Source organism: Salvelinus alpinus, chromosome 1, assembly GCF_045679555.1.
Source record: "Salvelinus alpinus chromosome 1, SLU_Salpinus.1, whole genome shotgun sequence".
Classification (NCBI taxonomy): Eukaryota; Metazoa; Chordata; class Actinopteri; order Salmoniformes; family Salmonidae; genus Salvelinus; species Salvelinus alpinus.
In genome coordinates, this window is record NC_092086.1 from 30,320,880 (window position 1) to 30,338,733 (window position 17,854).

At 41.1% G+C, this 17,854-nt stretch overlaps 2 protein-coding genes across 2 annotated transcripts; both read left to right on the top strand.

Annotated features, from left to right (window-relative positions):
- Positions 1 to 1,216: 1,216 nt before the first annotated feature.
- LOC139573091 (aquaporin-8-like) lies at positions 1,217 to 8,254 on the top strand. Its single transcript, XM_071396150.1, has 5 exons — positions 1,217 to 1,522; positions 2,083 to 2,209; positions 5,732 to 5,946; positions 7,209 to 7,343; positions 8,101 to 8,254. The coding sequence occupies exons 1-5, from the start codon at positions 1,230 to 1,232 to the stop codon at positions 8,141 to 8,143; spliced, it is 813 nt and encodes a 270-aa protein (XP_071252251.1). The 5' UTR covers positions 1,217 to 1,229; the 3' UTR covers positions 8,144 to 8,254.
- Positions 8,255 to 9,727: 1,473 nt separating this feature from the next.
- aqp8b (aquaporin 8b) lies at positions 9,728 to 15,719 on the top strand. The gene is made up of 5 exons (XM_071396164.1): positions 9,728 to 10,171; positions 10,945 to 11,071; positions 11,789 to 12,003; positions 13,327 to 13,461; positions 13,766 to 15,719. Exons 1-5 carry the CDS (start codon positions 9,912 to 9,914, stop codon positions 13,806 to 13,808), a joined length of 780 nt encoding a protein of 259 aa, XP_071252265.1. The 5' UTR covers positions 9,728 to 9,911; the 3' UTR covers positions 13,809 to 15,719.
- The last annotated feature ends 2,135 nt before the right edge of the window (positions 15,720 to 17,854 follow it).

Sequence of the window (17,854 nt, forward strand, 5' to 3'; positions counted from 1 at the left end):
GCTTTTGCAAGGCACTGTATATGTAAAAGATTGTTATCGTAATATGTTATTCTGATTATTATGTAGATATATTTCAGTCACATTACATATACAACACAGGAGGTTGGTGGTACCTTAATTGGGGAGGACGGGCTCGTGGTAATGGATGGAGCGGAATAAGTGGAATGGTATGAAACACATCTAATACATGGTTTCCATGTGTTTGATGCCATTCCATTTGCTCCGTTCCAACCATTATTATGAGCTGTCCTCCCCTCAGCAGCCTCCACTGATATACAAGTGGATTGATGGTAATTCAGTAGTTATGTAGAATGACAACTTATATAGACAGTCATATAATGAGGCCGCTTGTCTATCCATATGTCCTATAACACACTCATCCTTTTGGTATTTTATTAGGATCCCCATTAGCTGTTGCGATAGCAGCAGCTACTCTTCCTGGGGTCCACACAAAACATGAAACATGACATAATACAAAACATTAATAGACAAGAACAGCACAAGGACAGAACTACATACATTTAAGATGTGACACATAGCCTCTATGCTGCACTTCTATTGTATTTTAGGCAATAGCTCTATCTGCAGAAGCGTGGTTTCTGTCCCTGTATTCTAACTGCATAATGTATATTGAAATGTAAGCTATTCATTTCACAACTAGTATTCATAATACTATTCATAATAACAGTCATGGGGAAATAATTTTGATTGATTTATTGCATTTCTTTATCCATCCAAAGTTCTGACAAGTATGTTTGAAGTTAAACCAAAAGTCATGATGGAGTATTACATTTAACGGTAATCACTTAAGCGAACAATATCTGAACATTTCTTGCATTTTGTCTCATCGTTTGATGATCTGGTAGCATTTCTCTGCCTAGCTATCTGGACCATTTCAAGAAAATAACTTATCAACTCCCCCCTCCACTATCTTCACACCACCTCCGCCCCTCACCTCCACTTCCCTCCTTGTCTTCGGCCCTCCACCTCCTCCTCCCATCCCTCCACCTCCCTCCTCCTCATCCACCTCACCCCTCCTCCTCCCATTCCTCCACCTCCCTCCTCCTCCTCCACCTCCTCCTCCCATTCCTCCACCTCCCTCCTCCTCATCCACCTCACCCCTCCTCCTCCCTTCTTATTCCTTATCAGCACTGTTGCGTAACCTCTAGACTTAAGAGCACTAACAACCCATGGGCTGTTTCCAGTCTCACACAGTCTAACCCAACACCATGGCTCTCTATGAGTCTAAGACCGAGCTCTGGGACCTGGACATCAATGTGATCCAGCCAGAGGGGAAAGGTCCAGATCCAGCCACAGATGGAAACAGCGGTACCAAGCCGTTCAGGGATGCGTTCGAACGTTATATCCAGCCCTGTCTGGCAGAGCTGCTGGGTTCATCTCTGTTTATCTTTGTGGGGTGTCTGTCTGTGATCGAGAACACGGAGGGCACCGGGAGGCTGCAGCCGGCCCTGGCACACGGCCTGGCCCTGGGCATCGTCATCGCCGTGCTGGGGGAGATCAGGTAAGGCTGGGGAGCCCCTCTGGGGGTGGGTGGTGAGAGGCTGGAAGGTGATAACCTGGTCCTAGATCTGTTTGTGCTGTATAGCCAACTTTTCTGGCCATGACATGGTATAGGTTTTGGGACTAGCTGGGAAGTTGATGCTCAGGTTTCAAATGTTAGCAGAGCAACAGAAGAGTCTGTTCCTAGGCTTTCAACATGCAGTATGTTGATGTGTAACAGATTGCAAAAAAGCATTGCAAAAACAAAGAATTGTAATGGATCTGTTGATCAGCATTGACTTGAAGTTTTATGACTGTGCTTTCAAAGTAGTCTACAATAGATCATTAAAATGCACAACAGAATTTTAAAATCACACTTGTACCATTTTGATGAGGCAATCTACATTAGCATTTTTTCTTATTATGGTTTTATTGTTGCTACATGCCTCTATATTTAAAATAGTATGTTTTGTTTTCTAAAGGATGTGCCTCATATAAAAAACTATTGTGAACTGTTTAAAATAAAATAACTTAATTCAAATGTATTAGGGTAATTCAATTCTTCCATGTCTCTCTCTGCAGTGGGGGGCACTTCAACCCAGCAGTGTCTGTGTCTGTGTTTCTGATCGGGGGTCTCAACATCATACTGCTGGTCCCATACATACAGGCTCAGCTGTGTGGAGGGATGATAGGGGCAGGACTAGCCAAGGTGGGTACTCTGTAGCCTACTAAAATGTGGGTTGCACTGGTTCTACTAGTACTAACTTGGTATTTAATAGGATTTTAATTATAATTGTTCTTATTTATTGACATTGAAAACATGTACATTTATTTAACTTAATTATTTGGTAACAATATGTACTTTCTAGTACGAACATTCAAGAATTCAATATACAGTATTTGGTAACTACCTGGCACCAAATGGGTAGGCCTACTGTCATAAAGACTATGTAAACGTCAGGAAAATAGCAGCTAGATATTTCACACTTTCAGAGGTTTGATCGTCCCAGAATACACAACACTTGTACATTCCACACTTATCCTAACAGTATGATCATCCTCATCCTATCAACACTTCAGATATGGATCATGACAATAATCTCTTTCTACACCTACCCTGCTCTTCTCTTGGCTGCTATCAGGACAGTAAAACGATAAAGTAATTGACGTCCATGAGGGTTGAGTGACCAGGCAGTCACCCACTCTACTCTATTGGCAGTCATTTACATGTACAGTATCCTTAGAGCTGAACAAGATGAGTTGAGTCTGTGTTTCACCACCTTGTAAAGTCAAGAGCTCATTGGCCATTACCCTGCAGGCACATTTGGTTCCTTGGAAGTTGTGGGAACATACGTTTTTGGTTTCCCATTGGTTCTGGGAATGAAGCCATATGTTTCCTGACTGGTAAAAATGTATGTTTTTTAAATGTTCTGAGAACAGAAGTTTTTTTTAACTGCTTTGTTGGTTAAGGGCTTGTAAGTAAGCATTTCACTGTAAGATCTACACCTGTTGTATTCGGCGCATGTGACAAATAAAATTTGATTTGATTTGTTCTGGGAATGTTAATTTTTAGGTTTCAGGGAGGTACTGAGGATGTTTTACTATGGTTCCCTGAAAGTTTTCAGACGCCTCACAAGTCCTCAACTGGCAGCTTCATTAAATAGTACCCGCAAAACACCAGTTTCAACATCAGCAGTGAAGAGGCGACTCCGGGATGCTGGCCTTCTAGGCATAGTTCCTCTGTCCAGTGTCTGCGTTCTTTTGCCCATCTTAATATTTTATTTTTATTAGCCAGTCTGAGATATGGCTTTTTCTTTGCATCTCTGCCTAGAAGGCCAGCATCCCGGAGTCGCCTCTTCACTGTTGACTTTGAGACTGGTGTTTTGCGGGTACTATTTAATGAAGCTGCCAGTTGAGGACTTGTGAGGAATCTGTTTCTCAAACTAGACACTCTAATGTACTTGTCCTCTTGCTCAGTTGTGCACCGGGGCCTCCCACTCCTCTTTCTATTCAGGTTAGAGCCAGTTTGTGCTGTTCTGTGAAGGGAGGTACACAGCGTTGTACACAGATCTTCAGTTTCTTGGCAATTTCTCACATGGAATAGCATTCATTTCTCAGAACAAGAATAGACTGACGAGTTTCAGAAGAAAGTTCTTTGTTTCTATCCATTTTGATCCTGTAATAGAACCCACAAATGCTTACGCTTCAGATACTCAACTAGTCTAAGAAGCCCAGTTGTATTGCTTCTTTAATCAGAACAACAGTTTTCAGCTGTGCTAACTTAATTGCAAAAGGTTTTTCTAATGATCAATTAGCCTTTTAAAATCATAAACTTGGATTAGCTAACACAACGTGCCATTGGAACACAGGAGTGATGGTTGCTGATAATGGGCCTCTGCATGCCTACGTACTGTAGATATTCCAAAAAAAATCTGCCGTTTCCAGCTACAATAGTCATTTACAACATGAACAATGTCTACACTGTATTTCTGATCAATTTGATGTTATTTTAATGGACAAAAAATGTACTTTTCTTTCTTTTTTGACCCAAAACTTTTGAACGGTAGTGTATATGTTCAGTACTAGTCAAAAGTTTGGACACACCTACTCATTCCAGGGTTTTTCTTTATTTGTACTATTTTCTACACTGTAGAATAATAGTGAAGACATCAAAACTATGAAATAATACATATGGAAGAATGTAGGAACCAAAAAAAGTGTTAAACAAATCAAAATATATTTTACATTTTATATTTTTCAAAGTAGCCACCCTTTGCCTTGATGACAGCTTTGAAAACTCTAGGGATTCTCTCAACCAGCTTCATGAAGTAGTCACCTGGAATGCATTTCAATTAACAGGTGTGCCTTGTTTAAAGTTAATTTGTGGAATTTCTTTCCTTCTTAATGCGTTTGAGCCAATCAGTTGTGTTGTGACATGATAGGATTGGTATACAGACGATAGTCCTATTTGGTAAAATACCAAGTTCATATTATGGCAAGAACAGCTCAAATAAGCAAAGAGAAACGACAGTCCATCATTACTTTAAGACATGAAGGTCAGTCAATCCAAAACATTTCAAGAACTTTGACAGTTTCTTCAAGTGCAGTCGCAAAAACCATCAAGCGCTATGATGAAACTGGCTCTCATGTGGACCGCACAGGAAAGGAAGACCCAGAGTTACCTCTGCTGCAGAGGATAAGTTCATTAGAGTTAGCTGCACCTCAGATTGCAGCCCAAATAAATGCTTCACAGGGTTCAAGTAACACATCTCAACATCAACTGTTCAGAGGAGACGGAGTGAATCAGGCCTTCATGGTCAAATTGCTGCAAAGAAACCACTACTAAAGGACACTTATAAGAAGAAGAGACTTGCTTGGACCAAGAAACACGAGCAATGGACATTAGACCGGTGGAAATCTGTCCTTTGGTCTGATGAGTCAAAATTTTTGATTTTTGGTTCCAACCGCTGTGTCTTTGTGAGACGCAGAGTAGGTGAACGGATGACCTCTGCATGTGTGGTACCCACTGTGAAGCATGGAGGAGGTGTGATGGTGTGGGGCCGCGTTGCTGGTGGTTTGCGCTTAGTGGGACTATCATTTGTTTTTCAACAGGACAATGATCCAACACACCTCCAGGCTGTGTAAGGGCTATTTGACCAAAAAGGAGAGTGAAGGAGTGCTGCATCAGATGACCTGGCCTCCACAATCACCCGACCTCAACCCAATTGAGATGGTTTGGGATGAGTTGGACCGCTGAGTGAAGGAAAAGCAGCCAGCAAGTGCTCAGCATATGTGGCAACTGGAAAAGCATTCCAGGTGAAGCTGGTTGAGAGAATGCCAAGAGTGGGCAAAGCTGTCATCAAGGCAAAGGGTGGCTACTTTGAAGAATATAAAATATAAAATGTATTTTGATTTGTTTAACACTTTTTTGGTTACTACATGATTCCATGTGTTATTTCATAGTTTTGATGTCTTCACTATTATTCTACAACGTAGAAAATAGTAAAAATAAAGACAAACCCTTGAATGAGTAGGTGTGTCCAAACTTTTGGCTAGTACTGTATATTATTTTTTATCACACTTGAAAAGACAAACTCTGAACAGATGTAGAATATGACCAGTGGAAAGTAGCAGTCGATAAGCAAATGTTAAATAATGTTCTTCTGTATCTGGACCTATACTTTTCTCCCTACATATCCTATATTCATATCAGTAATATCTCCTTCTCCAGGTGATTTCCCCATCCATGAACTATGCCAAAGTTTCAGGGGCAGCATTCAACACAGTGCAGGCAGACACCCAGATAGTACCAGCCACGGTGGCAGAGGTGATCATGACTCTGTTCCTGACCATGGTGGTGTGTATGGGGGCCGTGAATGGACGCACCCGCAGCCTGTTGGCCCCTCTCTGCATCGGGCTGACCGTGACCGCAGACATCCTGGCTGGGTGAGGACCCATGGGGTAGAAGGTATGGTGTAAGAGGGGTGGGTGGGGTGGTCGTGGAGTGGATTGATGTAAGGTGTGTGGGTAAGGGATGGGAGGAGGGCTGGGAAGGTTTGAGAAATTAGCCTGGAGAAAGACTGTACTGTACATTCTGCAGAAAAACTTTTCAGATACAAACAAATCAAATCAAATGTTATTAGTCACATGCGCCAAAAACAACAGGAAAATAACAGACCTTACAGTGAAATGCTTACTTACGAGCCCCTAACCAACAATGCAGTTAAAAAAATACAGATAAGAATAAGAGATAAAAGTAACAAGTAATTAAAGAGCAGCAGTGAAATAACAATAGTGAGACTATATACAGGGGGGTAGCGATACAGAGTTAATGTGCCGGGGCACCGGTTATTTGAGGTAGTATGTACATATAGGTAGAGTTATTAAAGTGACTATGCATAGATGACAACAGAGAGTAGCAGTGGTGTAAAGAGGGGGGGGGGGGGGGGGGGCACTGAAAATAGTCTGGGTAGCCATTTAACTAGATGTTCAGGAGTCTTATGGCTTGGGGGTAAAAGCTGTTTAGAAGCCTCTTGGAACAAGACTTGGCGCTCCGGTACCGCTTGCCGTGTGGTAGCAGATAGAACAGTCTATGACTGGGGTGGCTGGAGTCTATGACAATTGTTAGGGCCTTCCTCTGACACCGCTTGGTATAGAGGTCCTGGATGGCAGGAAGCTTGGCCCCAGTGATGTACTGGGACGTTCGCACTACCCTCTGTAGTGCCTTGCGGTCGGAGGCCGAGCATTTGCCATACCAGGCAGTGATGCAACAAGTCAGGATGCTCTCGATGGTGCAGCTGTAGAACCTTTTGAGGATCTGAGGACCCATGACAATGCTTTTCAGTCTCCTAAGGGGGAATAGGTTTTGTCGTGACCTCTTCACGACTGACTTGGTGTGCTTGGACCATGTTAGTTTGTTGGTGAAGTGGACACCAAGGAACTTGAAGCTCTCAACCTGCTCCACTGCAGCCCCGTCAATGAGAGTGCTCGGTCCTCTTTTTCCTGTAGTCCACAATCATCTCCTTTGTCTTGATGTTTGATGTAATGGCCTACCTTTGTACAGTATAGTTAACTACTACTGAGATAAATACCTGTACACTACCAATAAAACACAATGTACACCACAATACACTCCTTACTGTGTACCGTAAGACACCACATGCTCTATCATTCATTCATGCATCGCTTTTATATCACATCCTCTACAGGGGAGCAGTGTCTGGGGCATGTATGAACCCAGCTCGTGCCTTTGGCCCGGCCGTGGTGGCCAACTACTGGAGCTACCACTGGATCTACTGGGTGGGACCCATGTCTGGAGCCCTGCTAACCGCCAGCTTCATACGGTACTGTACGGCTCTGATCTTCTGGGGCCTGGATACCTGGCTGTTTACATCATTGTCCTGTTTGGATTTAAACAGAAACAGACTGGAGCCCAAGCTACTATTGAAACACTTTGGTTGGGAAAGCAGCCTTAATCTTTGTCCTTGAAATGACCATTAATACTAAAATAATGACCCAACTGGAGCTCCATAGATTAGAATGGAATATATTTACTATTGAATGGAAGTTGCCTACACTAGCTGCAAGTGTGGGATTAGAAGCCTTGTCTGCCCATAAATTCTTGCAAATCAGCAAGAGAATCTACCACCACCATATGTTGTCTTGTGCGATAAAACACTGTATCGTAACATAGCTGTTAGACAGGGCTGTTAGACAGGGCTGTTAGACAGGGCTGTTAGACAGGGCTGTTAGACAGGGCTGTTAGACAGGGCTGTTTGTCCTCAACTTGATAAACATGAACTGTCCCTCTAAAATCAATGGCTAGCTATGTGATGGAAAGTTACTCTTACAATGGGTGCTTTTATACAATTCTTAAGTCTGGGAGAGTCATTAACCTAGTTTTAACAATGTGTGGATTTAACACCTTTTTATCTTGATTTTCCTTGTTAAAGTCTTGTGTTGTCTAAGACATATTTTGGGGAATTATTTACATTTCTGTTAAAAAAAACTAAAGAAACAATGTGTGGAAGCAACAACTTGTTGAGTGATTACATTCAACAATTCTGTACTATTTTGATGGTGTGTTTTTTCTATTTTCAGATTACTGCTTGGGGATGAGAAAACCAGAGTTCTCTTGATGTGATACAGTTGTAGGTTTCCAGTTCAAGTCCATAAAAATGTAAATTTCCAAAATCCACATAAATTCTAACAGTATTTTTCTGTTACTATTTCCATGTCTCTTAGTTTAAAATAATCTTACCAATGTAACTTTATTCTATACCGGTATATATAGATTATCTATTGTCCATAAATGTAATCTATTTTATTCAATGCCATTTGTATAAACGAATTTTTGTGCATTAAATATTGCATTGCATATTTCTTTCTATGATTGATCCCTTTTGACATAGTAGAAGTGACTTCTGGCCCATAGTCTGTGTTTTATACCGCCACCTTTTGGTTATGTGGTGAACTACAGCCTTGCATTGATCTGACTCTCACTGTACTGTGATACAACCTTCCATATGCGTCATGCCTTTTCACTGATTATCTGCACACAGACATCCAAAAACTAGCCACAGTAGATAACATTGAATTTGACACTGTAATTGCTATCTTGACTGAAAGTCTAGCAGCATCTGTCATGATATGAGTGTCTCAGCCATAGAAATATAATTACTAGAAAGGACATAGCCCCTCAGACAACCGGTCCTCCCATTATGGCCTCATTGACTTGAACGTGGACCTCTCTTCTAGTAATTATATTTATATGGCAGACACTCATTTGAGACAGTAGTATGTGAACGTTCAAAAAAAATTGCAGTGAAGATTCAAGAAATTAAGTATAAACGTGTACAGCAGAGGCGTCGTCGTCATGTCCATTTATTGATTTGTACGTTGGAAATATAGAAGATACTGTTTCTTTCATACACAATTAATACAAATTAATTATTAAATTAATTCATTAATTCCATTAGTGCCCCCTCAAGAATAAGTACATACATGATGCCTGTAAGCACAGTAACAGTCTGATTTTGCCACATTCTACACATTTACAATGTCAATTTATCACCTGTTATTTGCTGATGGATGTGTCTACCATTTAGGACAAATAATAAGATATTATGCTAACGTGTAAAAAGCCAGTTTCATGTTTCACTGGATTGTCTTTTACTCCCTTCAGAGAATAACAGGAGCAGACTTTGCACAGGTGCAGAGACTTCGTCAAACTGTCTAGTTTTAATGCTTCATCCTATCTAGCTGGGACTGGCTAACATCAATGATCTATGCATGATTAATACAAGCAGGTTAACCAAGATGAAACTGTTTTGCTTGACCTGTAAATCTAGAACATTATGTCTGGTAGTAGGCTGCTGTATTAACAAACTAACAACACATTTAGTTTATTTAAATAGTCAAAACATATCATAATCATATTGACATATGCTCTATGCTGAAAATGTTGTTTTCAGATCAGTGGCAACAAAATATCTGTCTGCTGGACGATTACTATACTTTTAAACTGTGAACTGGTTGTCTGTTGTACTGTGTTCACTAGAGTAAACTGACTTGGATTAATCATAACATGGATATCAGTGTCAAAGAGTCCATCGTTGGTCAATGGAGCAATTCAATTTTATGCTCTCTCTCTCGCTCTCTTTCTCTCTCCACTCTCTATCTTGCCCTATCGTTCTTTGAACTTACCAAAGTTCAAGTGATTAGCAACGCAAACGGGTATTTGGACACACACCTGCGGACATTATCGCTAGTGCTGCACTGTATCTCTAGATACAAAGACTTCTCTCTCTCATCTATTTTCTCTCCAAACTCCTCCATTCTCTCTCTCTCTCTCCTCTATTCTTGCTCTCTCTCCTCTATTCTCACTCTATCTCTCCAAACTCCTTTCCACTATGACAGAAGGGACAATGGAACTGGGTGACATTGGGACATCCCTGATGGCATCAGACTCTAAGAAAGCACCGGTCAAGCCTCCCAACAAGTTTGAGCGCCTGGTCCAGCCGTGTCTGGCTGAGCTGGTGGGGACCATGTTCTTTGTGTTCATCGGCTGTGTGTCGGTCATAGAGAACGTGGAGGCAGCAGGGAGGCTGCAGCCAGCCCTGGTCCATGGTCTGGCTGTGGCAGTCATGGTGGCTTGCATGGCAGAGATCAGGTCTGTGTGTTTATATACAGTGTATTGATACCCTGTCTCACTGTACTCTCTGTACTGTGTTGTTTTGGATAAAAGTGTCTGCAAAGTGTCTCATATTACATCATTACAGTGTTGTACTTTGGTCTCCTTTTGAGATTAACGTTAATCATTTGTTTTCAATAGAGCATTTATATTTTGCATGAACAGTATGCTGTGTGCTTTAATATGAGTGGAATAAATGCATTTGAGTGCAATGCATGCCCATTATTCCATTATATTTGCAATGTTTTATGTTGCTACAATGTTCTATACTGCTACAACGTTCTATATTGCTACAATTTTGGGGTCAAAATACTGAACACACACGGAGTGGAAACCCATTAGTCACGTATTATTTTTGTGGTGATTATGTGTTTCTTCGTCATGTGCAGAGTTCAAAAACAGTCTTTCACAGATAAAGGTAATAGACCTAAGGTTGTAAAACCATTCTCATTCCAGTGAGTGCCATTCAACTTATAAACAGTGGCCATTGTGGTGTAATGATTTCACAGATGCACCTGACACATACATATCCCAAGTTTATAAAGCAACTGACCCCATTCATATTGTTATACCTAATAATTGAGTGAACATATTAACAATGTCTAATCAATATCTAAAGCCAATCTCCTTGAACTGATACAAAGGTGAAAGTGTGAAGGTGAGTAATGTTAAACTGTGAAATATACTGTGTAAAACCCAACCCTCCTGGGCTATCTGACCATTCTTCTGCTATTTCTCTCTGACCTCCACAGCGGCTCCCATTTTAACCCACCGTTTACCATTGCTATCTACCTGTGTGGAGGCATGAAGCTGAATATGGTGGGGCCCTACCTCATCAGTCAGCTCATAGGGGGTGTGCTAGGTGCTTCTATGTCAAAGGTGAGGGTTAATGTCACGTTCTTTATACGAATCGGACCAGGGCGCAGCGTGGTATGCGTACATTCTTTATTATAATAAGAATGAACACTGAACAAACTAACCAAAATAACAAAACGACATGTGAAGCTATACAAAACGAGTGCTGACAGGCAACTACACATAGACAAGAACCCACAAACACCAAAGGGAAAATGGCTACCTAAATATGATCCCCAATCAGAGACAACGATAAATAGCTGCCTCTGATTGGGAACCATATCAGGCCACCATAGACATACAAATCACCTAGACCTACAAAAACCCCATGACATACAAAAACCCCTAGACAATACAAAAACTAACGTACCCACTCTAGTCACACCCTGACCTAACCAAAATATAAAGAAAACAGAGATATCTCAGGTCAGGGCGTGACAGTTAAACCTGATATCAGTGTTCATTCAATGCACATCTATGACTAACAGTATCTGTGGAGGTAGAATTGTGTCATGCACCTTGAAATTATTTTAAATGCAGAAAAAATTATAAATTGGATTGAGTCAAATCAAAACTAATGCAAAAAAACTATAAAATGAATGTTCACAACTACAGTGATTAGATATGCAGACAACAGACATGACAGCAGTTTAGCTCGTCAGACAATGCATTGGGGTTTGTAGAAGTATAATGACATCACTGCCAGTAAAAGTAAATGAACCTGAATCCATTGTTCCTCAGCTGATGACCACAACAGAGAACTACTCCAAGGCCCAGGGGGCAGCGTTTGCCCTGCTGCAATCACAAGATCAGCTGTGGGGGGCTCTGTTTGGGGAGATAGCCATGACCTGCCTGGTCACCATGGTGGTGCTGCTGGGGGCGGTCAACGCCAAGAGTAGCAGCCCCATGGTGCCCTTCATGGTGGGCTGTACTGTCATCATCAACATCCTGGCTGGGTGAGATACTGAGAGGGCCAAGAGTGGAATTTTTCACTTGTACTGTAACTAGGCCCAAACTTTTTCCTGGCTACTTGACCTGGTCAGTTCTTGCTATAGGGTTATTAGGGCCTAGAGGTTTTCCTGGCTACTTGACCTGGTCAGTTCTTGCTATAGGGTTATTAGGGCCTAGAGGTTTTCCTGGCTACTTGACCTGGTCAGTTCTTGCTATAAGGTTATTAGGGCCTAGAGGTTTTCCTGGCTACTTGACCTGGTCAGTTCTTGCTATAGGGTTATTAGGGCCTAGGGGTTTTCCTGGCTACTTGGCCTGGTCAGTTCTTGCTATAGGGTTATTAGGGCCTAGAGGTTTTCCTGGCTACTTGACCTGGTCAGTTCTTGCTATAGGGTTATTAGGGCCTAGAGGTTTTCCTGGCTACTTGACCTGGTCAGTTCTTGCTATAAGGTTATTAGGGCCTAGAGGTTTTCCTGGCTACTTGACCTGGTCAGTTCTTGCTATAGGGTTATTAGGGCCTAGAGGTTTCCCTGGCTACTTGACCTGGTCAGTTCTTGCTATAGGGTTATTAGGGCCTAGGGGTTTTCCTGGCTACTTGACCTGGTCAGTTCTTGCTATAGGGTTATTAGGGCCTAGGGGTTTTCCTGGGCCTGGTACAAGTCATTCCCAAAAAAGGATTTGTTCTCTTAATAATTAGCCTGGATAGAGAAGGTTTGGAAAAAGTTTATTTGGAGGTTTGTTTATTAACTGTTTAGAAACCACTATTATATAATTTGTTACCTATTAAATAGAGTTTGTTATAAATTATTTACATGGATATAACATGCATTATTATACACTGTTTAAACGAATTATATGCTGATTTATAATATGTTAATGCTAATAATGTACAAAGAAATAATTAAAGATAAACAAATATTCAAGTAGAGTTGTTATCAACGATTACATCCACAACTGAAGATATGGAACAGCCACTGCTAAAATGTGCATTATTGTGACATAAAGATTAGATAAGCATCTTAGATAGGTAGTGCAGATAACACGCTCATTACATTGCAATTATGACCTTCTGGGAATTTTTAAGGAAGGTATTTACTATTCCCACACTACACCATGATCATGGCAAAACATGAAATAGTTGTTATCTCAACATTTAGTTTCGTAGCATCATGGGTAGAGATACAGCACATGGTTGTTTTGATGGACATGGTTCTGCTGCATACCTGGAGATAATCATGTTTTCTACTATCATGGTTCTGCTGCATACCTGGAGATAATCATGTTTTCTACTATCATGGTTCTGAAACTCTTTGTGGTTATTATTTCTTCAGTGGAGATGTGTCTGGAACCTGTCTGAACCCGGCCAGAGCCCTGGGTCCTGCTATAGTGGCCAACTACTGGACCTACCACTGGGTTTACTGGGTAGGACCTATCACTGGTGGACTGGTGGCCGCTGCACTGGTTAGGTGAGGATAGACTACACACAGAGATCCTACTAAATGACTTCTAATATGTAATTCTATGAGGCTACGTCCCAGACAGAATAGTCTGGTTCAGCAGCTATACTGTAAGAATGTGTTCGAGATTTTGCAGGATGATGCATGGAGAAACTGAAGTACTCGCACACCATTTCACTGTATGTGTTTTCTCATGTTCCTCAATGTGTAGTCTTTTTATTACTGATGTGAAAGCGAGCATACTGAATGAAGATCTATAATGTCACAAGAAAGCATCATCTTCAGAACCTCTTATGCTATCTGTTTTTTTCAGACTACTGCTTGGAGACCGGAAGACACGTATTCTCATGAAGTAATATCATATATCGAGTTGACAGGTCTGAGATTACCATTGTTGTTACATACAGTACCAGTCAAAAGTTTGGACACACCTACTCATTCAAGGATTTGTCTTTATTTTTACTATTTTCTACATTGTAGAATAATAGTGAAGACATCTAAACTATGAAATAACACATATGGAATCAAGTAGTAACCAAAAAAGTGTTAAACATATCAAAATATATTTCATATTTTAGAATCTTCAAAGTAGCCACCCTTTGCCCACTCTTGGCATTCTCTCAACCAGCTTCACCTGGAATGCTTTTCCCACATATGCTGAGAACTTGTTGGCTGTTTTTCCTTCACTCTGCGGCCCAACTCTTCCCAAACCATCTCAATTGGGTTGAGGCCGGGTGATTGTGGATGCCAGGTCATCTGATGCAGCACTCCATCACTCTCCTCCTTGGTCAAATAGCCCTTACACAGCCTGGAGGTGTGTTGGGTCATTGTCCTGTTGAAAAACAAATGATAGTCCCACTAAGCGCAAACCAGATGGGATGGCGAATCGCTGCAGAATGCTGTGGTAGCCATGCTGGTTAAGTGTGCCTTGAAATCTAAATAAATCATTGACAGTCTAAATAAATCATTGACAGTGTCACCAGCAAAGCACCCCCACACCATCACACCTCCTCCATGATTTACGGTGGGAGCCACACATGCAGAGATCATTCATTCACCTACTCTGTGTCTCACAAAGACATGGCGGTTGGAACCATAAATCTCAAATTTGGACTCATCAGACCAAAGGACAGATTACCACTGGTCTAATGTCCATTGCTCATGTTTCTTGGCCCAAGAAAGTTTCTTCTTATTATTGGTGTCCTTTAGTAGTGGTTTCTTTGCAGCAATTAGACCATGAAGGCCTGATTCACACTGTCTCCTCTGAACAGTTGATGTTGAGATGTGTCTGTTACTTGAACTCTGTGAAGCATTTATTTGGGCTGCAATCTGAGGTGCAGTTAATTCTAATGAATTTATCCTCTGCAGCAGAGGTAACTCTGGGTCTTTCTTTCCTGTGGTGGTCCTCATGAGAGCCAGTTTCATCATAGCACTTTATGTTTTTTTCATCCTGCACTTAAAGAAACTTTCACAGTTCTTGAAATTTTACGGATTGACTGACCTTCATGTCTTAAAGTAATGACAGACAGTCCTTTCTCTTTGCTTATTTGAGCTGTTCTTGCCATAATATGGACTTGGTGTTTTACCAAATAGGGCTATCTTCTGTATACCACCCTTACCTTGTCACAACACAACTGATTGGCTCAAACGCATTAAGAAGAAAATAAATTCCACAAATGAATGTTTAACAAGGCACACCTGTTAATTGAAATGCATTCCAGGTGACTACCTCATGAAGCTGGTTGAGAGAATGCCAAGAGTGTGCAAAGCTGTCATCAAGGCAAATGGTGGCTACTTTGAAAAATCTCAAATATAAAATATATTTTGATTTGTTTAACACTTTTTTGGTTACTACATGATTCCGTATGTGTTATTTCATAGTTTTGATGTCTTCACTATTATTCTACAATGTAGAAAATAGTACAAATAAAGAGAAATCCTTAAATGAGTAGGTGTATCTAAACGTTTTACTGGTACTGTATATTATCACCATTATTGTTATATTATCACCATTGTTGTTGTTATTATCATCATTATTGCTATATTATCACCATTGTTGTTGAATATATTACCACCATAATTGTTATATTATCACCATTGTTGTTGTTATATTATCACCATTACTGTTATATTATCACCATTGTTGTTGAATATATTATCACCATTATTGTTATATTTTCACCTTTTTTGTTTTCCCAGTATATTTTGGGGACACTATTTTCCTGTGACTATTTGGGATTAAAAGCTTTTTATAAACAAAGTGACAAGCTATTGTCAACCATGTATTTTTAACATACACTTAGTGTACAAAATATTTAAAAGACACCTGCTATTTCCATGACATAGACTAACCAGGTGAATCCAGGTGAAAGCTATGATCCCTTATTGATGTCACTTGTTAAATCCACTTCAGTCAGAGTAGATGAAGAGGAGTACAGATTAAAGAAGGATTTTAAAGCCTTGAGACAATTGATACAAAGGTGCCTTTGAACGGGGTAGTATGTGCCAGGCGAACCAGTTTGTGTCAAGAACTGCAATGCTGCTGAGTTTTTCATGCTCAACAGTTTCCCGTGTGTATCAAGAACGGTCCACCACCCAAAGGACATCCGGCCAACTTGACTCAACTGTGGGAAGCATTGGAGTCAACATGGGCCAGTATCCCTGTGGAACGCTTTCGACACCTTGTAGAGTCCATGCCCCGACAAATTGAGGCAGTTCTGAGGGCAAGGGGGGGGGGGTGGTGGGTGCAACTCAATATTAGAAAGGTGTTCTTAATGTTTTGTACACTCAGTGTATATCAGTCAAGTTATTATCAGCACAGAACAGTTTGTGTCGAGGACTGACTATTGCAAACACCCAGGAATAGTGGAAATGTGGTTATCACTGTCAGATACTGAGACTCAATTTCAGTATTCCCTTAAAGAAGACCAACAAAAGAATGCCCAAATGCAGAACATTTTGTAGAAAAGAATGTGGAAAAGCCAACTGAATTTCCAACCAGGTGTTTTGTGTATGGAGGGCTTCACCACTTTGTAAAACTTTGGCCCAACTCTCCATCTCATTACCTTATGAATCAGCGGGGATATAAAAAATTTAAAATAAACTTTCCCCATAAGTCAATTACCAAAACACTCAGTTCAAACGCAAACAACAGACGGCAAAATAATGAAGGACCTTTTCAAAACCACAGGGTCCATCTCTGGCATGAGCGTTGTGCTCCCATGCTCCTGGTCCTATAGCCTGTAAAGGAGACCCAGTCAAAGGCTGGCCTGGAGGGTCTCATGCTGTTTCCACATTGTACCCCGGGCCTCCCCACAGCAGTGGCCCACATGGGAAAGCTGGCCAGGCGGCGGGATAAACCAATTACCCCCCAGATGGAGGGGACTCCTGCCGGCACACCATCCGAGGGGCTCACGGCCTCCCGCTTCCAGGCGCTCCTGGAAAACCCCGGGACGTCGTTCCCTCAGAGTCCGGCTGGAGAATTCCCAAAGATGGGAATTGTGTGACCTCAAAGCCCCGGAGAGTAGACAATATTCAGCTCGGAAATTTGATATGGTACGCCCCTCAGGAGGACAATGGTGACTTGGTGAGGGAGATCTGGGTTTGAAAATATACTTTTTTGGAGACTTTAGGAGATGAGTTAGAGTTGAGAGGGGTTCATAATTTTTTCACACCACAGTTTTGCATTTAATAGTATTTAAAATGTTGGTTAAAACGCTATGCCATTTAGGGTTTTTCAAGGGTGCTTTTCTAAGACAAATGTCCTGCCTGAGTTGGCGAACAGCAAACATAGTGGATTTTAGCAGGTTAATCTTATAGGTTTAACCTTAACCTCATCAAGTGGGAGGAGAAGAAAGAAGAAAGTGAGAGAAAGCAAAAAATTGTGAAGAGAGGAAGCCTAGGGGATTATAGTATCAGGAGTTATTATGATCAAAACCTCACGAAGAAACTAAGTTTGACAATAACTGGACGAACTGGAAGGATAAGAGAAGAGAGACAGAAAGAAATAGAAGAGAGATGGAAAGAGAAGATAGATAAAAAGAAAGAGGAGAGATAGAAAGAGAACAGAGATAGAAAGAGAAGAGAAAGAGAACAGAGATAGAAAGAGAGAGATAGAAAGAGAAGATAGAAAGAGAACAGAGATAGAAAGAGAACAGAGATAGAAAGAGAAGAGAAAGAGAACAGCGATAGAAAGAGGAGATAGAAAGAGTAGATAGAAAGAGAACAGAGATATTAAGAGGAGATAGAAAGAGAAGAGAAAGAGAACAGAGATAGAAAGAGGAGAGAGATAGAAAGAGAAGATAGAAAGAGAACAGCGATAGACAGAGAAGAGAAAGAGAACAGCGATAGAAAGAGAAGAGAAAGAGAACAGCGATAGAAAGAGGAGATAGAAAGAGTAGAT

Coding starts and splice junctions, on each gene's coding strand:
- LOC139573091 (XM_071396150.1), top strand. CDS start 1,230: ATGGCTCTCTATGAGTCTAAGACCGAGCTCTGGGACCTGGACATCAAT. Junction 1,523..2,082: donor GCCGTGCTGGGGGAGATCAG/GTAAGGCTGGGG, acceptor CTCTCTCTGCAG/TGGGGGGCACTTCAACCCAG. Junction 7,344..8,100: donor CTAACCGCCAGCTTCATACG/GTACTGTACGGC, acceptor TTCTATTTTCAG/ATTACTGCTTGGGGATGAGA.
- aqp8b (XM_071396164.1), top strand. CDS start 9,912: ATGACAGAAGGGACAATGGAACTGGGTGACATTGGGACATCCCTGATG. Junction 11,072..11,788: donor TAGGTGCTTCTATGTCAAAG/GTGAGGGTTAAT, acceptor ATTGTTCCTCAG/CTGATGACCACAACAGAGAA. Junction 13,462..13,765: donor GTGGCCGCTGCACTGGTTAG/GTGAGGATAGAC, acceptor TGTTTTTTTCAG/ACTACTGCTTGGAGACCGGA.